At 33.2% G+C, this 5,846-nt stretch overlaps 1 protein-coding gene across 1 annotated transcript; it reads right to left on the bottom strand.

The window, feature by feature from the left end:
• Positions 1-2,177: 2,177 nt before the first annotated feature.
• Positions 2,178-5,765, bottom strand: LOC130452400 (SREBP regulating gene protein). Its single transcript, XM_056791654.1, has 2 exons — positions 3,420-5,765; positions 2,178-3,376 (listed from the first exon to the last, which is right to left on the bottom strand). The coding sequence occupies exon 1, from the start codon at positions 5,705-5,707 to the stop codon at positions 5,108-5,110; it is 600 nt and encodes a 199-aa protein (XP_056647632.1). The 5' UTR covers positions 5,708-5,765; the 3' UTR covers positions 2,178-3,376; positions 3,420-5,107.
• Positions 5,766-5,846: the final 81 nt, after the last annotated feature.

Genomic DNA, 5,846 nt, shown 5'->3' with positions numbered 1-5,846 from the left:
GAATTCGCATTTAATTGAATTTAACGCAATTCCAAGATAAAATGAGACTGTAATGATGTTTATTAAATCCTATTATGTTCAAGGAAAATATTTGAAACTGAAAACTATTTTATTGAATTACGTTATTACTTAATTTATTGGTAAATATCACTTATGAGGGTTGCTACTTAAATTTTGAAATAAACAAATATTTATAATTGGATATAGCTTCATTGTTTTTCAAAATATTTTCCGTTAAAATTCGTGAACAAATTGTCGTCATTTACGATTGAGGTACCTCCAAAACGCATCAAACGCTTTTTCGGGTGTAGAAGAACGTTGACCACGCAATTTATTTTTTATCTGCGGGAATGAGAAATCATTGGGTGTCAAATAAGAAATGAATGACAGATGACCCATAAATTCGAAGTTTTGACTGTTCAAAAAAGTTTTTGTTTGAACTGATGTGTGAGGGCTCGCATTCTGGTGGTGGAGAATGATTTTTCTTCTGCGATTTTTTTAACACTTTTTGCAGACAAATGCTGATGTATCATTCAAAATTGACTGTTCTATGTTGCTTTAATAGAACGTTCGAGTCATGTCTAGTTATTTCGAACAAACAGACGACCATTTGCTTCGAAGTGCTTCGTGCGTGAATTTTTTTTGTTGGATTTTGCTCGTCTTGAAAGACCAATACAGAGAATTGTTTAGATTATTTAGATTCGTCGCCCATCACGATCTTAAATCTTATAGACGTCTTCTGAATCCACCGCGTTTGAATTTTTTTTTTGCATCAATCGACATGATTGTCAAATTATGCGGTATCCAACGCGAACAAATCTTTTTGACAGTCAAATGTTCACGAAATTCATCCTGTAGCGAAGTACGACCACGATTTATTCGGTAAACCAGCGAAACACGGTCGTTCGAGATTGTTTTTCATCATTAAAATTAATATTTCAAGTATATGTAAACAACTCAAATTGCACGCGTATGACAACACGTTATGAGTACGTTCACCATTGAAAATGTCAATGTCAGATTTGACATATCTCAAAACTTACTTAGCAAACCTCGTATTTAAGCATACAAATCAAAACAACGAATACCAATAAGATACCAGACGAAAATGGAAGTAAATGTGGTTGCTAATGGCACACCCAGGGCCGACCTTAGAACAAAATGGTGCGTGTGCAAGGATGAAATGTTGCGCCACATACCAAGAGAATTAAGTAAAACATATGGTACCTGACTTTGATATATAAATCGGAATTTTTGAAAGAAAACTTCAGTGTCGTATAAGTGGCTGCTTTGGATGTGAGACTGGTCTGTTACGAAGCGTGAAGAACAGCCGCGAGCGCGTATTTTCACTTTTTAATGTTCTTATAGTCATAATCGAAAACGACGTACCAGTTTCTGTACCGCGACGCATCATTATTCGTTTTTTGCTCAAAGATGATGTAAGATCCACGCAAATCACTCGAGCTATTTGGGGGTGAGTGCATATCCAATACTCAATAGAGCAAATAACTTATAAATGGCTCGGTTACTGCAAAATTTCAACCAGATGGGTGCCAAAACTTGTGCATTTTGAGTAGAAAATCACACGCTGGGAAGTTTGCTAGCATTTCCTTCAGCGGTATGAAGAGGAAGGAGAAGGAAAAACGAAGATTACACTATTAGGTGTTTTGGGACATAAGGAGTTAATTTGATTTTCTCACCGAACTGTGAACGCGCAGTATTAAAGTAACCTCCTAAAAAACAAGGTGAAACCTGTCTAAAGTTCAAAACGATCCGCAGTGCTATATTGTTGCAAGACAACGTCAGACGCATACAGCTCGGATTATGATGAAACGTTGAACGAATTGGGTTAGAAAGCACTAGAACACCCTCCTTATATCCTCGATTTGTAGCTACGAGACTATTATTTATTTGAATATTTATTAGTGCGCGAATGGCTACGTGATAAGCCGAGAGCTTTATGCGATGAAAGCTTCCGGAGATGTGGAAAAATTGTTTAGAGGGTGACGAGACATTCTGAAATACTGGGACAAATTTCAGCTCTGTAACTTACTAATGAACTTGTTTATATTCGAAACTATCCTCGTAGGTTCAAATAAATTCAACTTTCATTATTTCTTGAAAGGTTTTCATTTTCCCTTCAAGGTAAGGCGTGTTTTTATTAAAACTAAGTCATATTTTTATATAAAATTTTTATTTTCAATATAGTTACATATACTAAGCATAATTTATAGAAATCAAAACTCACTTTCTAACCTTTTAGTTTCCCAAAGTATTAAAATTATACGTCATAAGAGTGTGAGTGTCACAAGTCTTGTTTTCTATAAACAATATTAATTTTATATTAATCAGAATAATTGAACTAAAGTAAAATATTCAATATTCATAACTAGAAACTTGCAAGGACATTCTTCACTCTATTATAAAATAAAACCTGCTGCGAGTACTACAAGGGCACAGCACTACTGGATGTAGTGAACAAACAATTCATAACCAAGAATTCCGTGAATATCAGGAAGGCTTTATGGGAGGGCGAAGCACGTCGGACTAGATCTCTCTCATGAAAACAATAGTCAAGACCAAAATCTAGTCTGAGATCAAAGTATCGTCTGAATGAAGGCAGAAAGTTTCCAGACAAAAAGAGGACTGAAGCTGGGGGGACACTTTATCCACTTTACCCACTTTACTAGCCACACAATGGAAATAATTATGAAGAAAGGGCAAATACAGACTCAAGGTTTAACCTATTTTACTGGAGCTACAAATGTTATTCTACTATTTTTTAAATTACGACAAAAGCAAATTTTTTGAGAAGTACATATTTGAAGAACATACTGCATGTACTGCTATTCATCATGGTGATTACTTCACTGTAGTTGTGGAAGAAATTTACTACAAATATACTGTTGCATACCAAAAAAATTGATTTTATTGAAGAAGCTCATTTTGATCAAACGATTGAAGATGTTAAATCAACAAGAATTAGTATCCAGAATTGATAAAAATTTTAAGATCTTCAAGTGACAAGATCTGCTGCAAGTATTACAAAGGTACAGCATTACTGGATGTAGTAAACAAACAAGTCATAACCAACAAGTCGGTGAATATCAAGAATGCTTTATGGAGGCACGACGGACTAGATCTCTCCCTTGAAAATCATATTGAAGACCAAAATCTAGTCTGAGATCAAAGTATCGTCTGAAGGAAGATAAAAAGTTTTCCAGGAAATTGAGGGCCGAAATAGAGGGACCTCTTATCCACTTTACTAACCACACAATGAAAGTAATTATGAGGAAAGTCCAAATACAGACTCGAGGTTTAATCTATTTTACTGGAGCTATTTTCTAAACTACCACAAAAACAAATTTTCTGAAATGTATATAATTAGAGAAGATACTGCATGTACTGCTAAAAATTATGAGGATTACTTAACTGCATTTGTGGGAGAAATTTACTCCAAATATACTTTTGCATACCAAAAAAAACTATTTCAAAAAATAGCAAAAACAGAGACATTTTTACTTTATCGGAAATGTTAGGCATTAGACCAAGTTGTTAAAGTTAATAGCTTATTGAATTTCATCAAATCCACAGAAAAATGTGATTGCAAGTATAGTTTTTTTAACAATTAGTAAAATCTTTGGTCACAAGTTTTATTTATATTAAGGTAAATGCACCAGTTATTGAGATAATTGTTTCAGAGCGATTTTGAATACAAAAACTTGATAAATTTCATATTTGGCAACACTGTACTACGTATGAAACAAATCAGATGTTAACTTCTTATCATTTCAAAAGTGAAAAGTTTCGTTACTAGCTAGATACTAAAATTTTAAAGTCAAGGTAATTGAATCAAATATTTTTTTCACTCCATATTGTCGAGGATGCAATTTAAGTATTAATCAAAGGATATTTGGTGCGTTTTTGTCAGTAAAACTTATGATCTGAAGTCGGCGTGGGTGTCAATGACTGGATCAAGTGATTATTATCATGTTCCAGTTATTCCAGTTCCAGTTATTGACATGAATGTCACTTATTGGTACATTAGTTGTCAGTTACTGGAAACTCATTGCAGTTGTGGTACCAAAAAAATATTCCAAAGAGCAGATAAATGAAGCTCTGGAAATTGTAGCAAAAGTCAATTGAGTCAAGTGGAAAGCTGCCCGTAGAATGTCGTATGGGACCAACTACAGTTCTCACCTCTGAAGAAGAATATTTGGTAGAACAATGGATACTATATTCAGCTAAAGCTCATCACCCTGTTCATAAAGATCAGTTATTAGACAGTATACCACTTCACTGCAAAAAAGAAATGTCCACATCTTTTTAGAAATTCTCGCCCAGGTAGAAAACGATTCAGTCCATTTCTTAGAAGGGACCCAAATCTAAGTCTAAGAGTTGCACAAAATTTAACTCTGGCATGAGGTATCAGTAGAGAAAATTAGACAATGATTTTGGAAAATTAGAGCTTATCTGAAGTTTAAGGATCTATTAGATGTAACTAATAAAGTAACACGTGTTGTGATAAGGTACTGACAAAGAAGGGCGACAAAAACATCTATATTGCTGAAACCAATGATGATAAATACTTTTGTTATTACTAAGTCATTAATAATTTCATATACTTATGTAATATTTAATGAAGAAAAAATAAAGATTTTGTCAATAATAGGTGTACCACTTGTCAATTACTGGAGTATCAGCAACTGAATAATAGATGTCAATTACTGGATCCCCAAAAATACATTTAAATGCCATAAGAGATTCTAATTGTGTCAATTATGGTGCCTTTACTTTATATACTTTAATAATAAAACCAATTTAATCACATTAGACAAAAAATAAACAAATTCTTCATTTTATACTTTACATATTTTAAAATTATCTTAAACGCGACAAAAAAAAACCTGCAATACAGTGGCAACTCAATACTACATCAAATAAATTGATTTTAATCTCTTAGGCATTGAATTTTGATTACAAATCAAACCTATTTAGGTTTTCTAGCTATCAAATAACAATATAAGAAGATTTTTTACCTCTTATCTACTTTTATAGAAAAGCACCAAAAAATATTGTATACAATTAATTCAACATGTTCCCAATGTTATACTTCATTATCTATATTAACAGGAGCTACTTCACCAAAACAATGCTTAGCTTTGGCATCCTTATAGGAGTTTTCATGTTGCACACTTTGTGAATTAGTGCGGCATTTAGCTAAACATAGTTCAAAATGATCCGTAACAGAAGCAAATAAGATTTGTTCTGAAGCTTTCCCTAAAACGTTTTCCAGTACTTCTTTCTTATCAGGTTGTAAACAACACGATATACAATGTTCGTAAATAGTACAACAGTTATTAGGTTTACAGGTTTCGCAAGAATATTGCACTACACTTGTGGATTGTTCGTTGCAGCATCCGTTTTGAAAAACTTCGTTTCTGGGGCATAAATAACCTCTGTCGTCGACAATTAGTACTTTTCCTTGAACCGAATTTCTGCAAATAGTGTTGTCACTACTAGAATTGTGCTGTTGAAGACTTCTCCAGATGAAGGGTTGGGTTCTTTTAACTACTACTACATCATCATTATTAAGAAAATCGGTTTTTCCTAGATAACTAAATAAACAGTAACTGAAGGAAAGAAATAACAGGAGTCCTAAAAATAATCTGCGCCGTATAAAACGAAATATTGCGCTATACCACATTTTACCACGACATTTTAAAAACAAACGTAGAGGTTATATTTTCATTCCTTATTAATATGGAACTGACTATTCATACCACGTAGTTACTACTTTTAATTTATATGAAGAAATCTGATACTTTGTTGATTTTTTTACATTT

Source organism: Diorhabda sublineata, chromosome 1 (assembly GCF_026230105.1).
Source record: "Diorhabda sublineata isolate icDioSubl1.1 chromosome 1, icDioSubl1.1, whole genome shotgun sequence".
Lineage (NCBI taxonomy): Eukaryota > Metazoa > Arthropoda > Insecta > Coleoptera > Chrysomelidae > Diorhabda > Diorhabda sublineata.
This window is presented reverse-complemented; position numbering and strand designations above follow the sequence as displayed.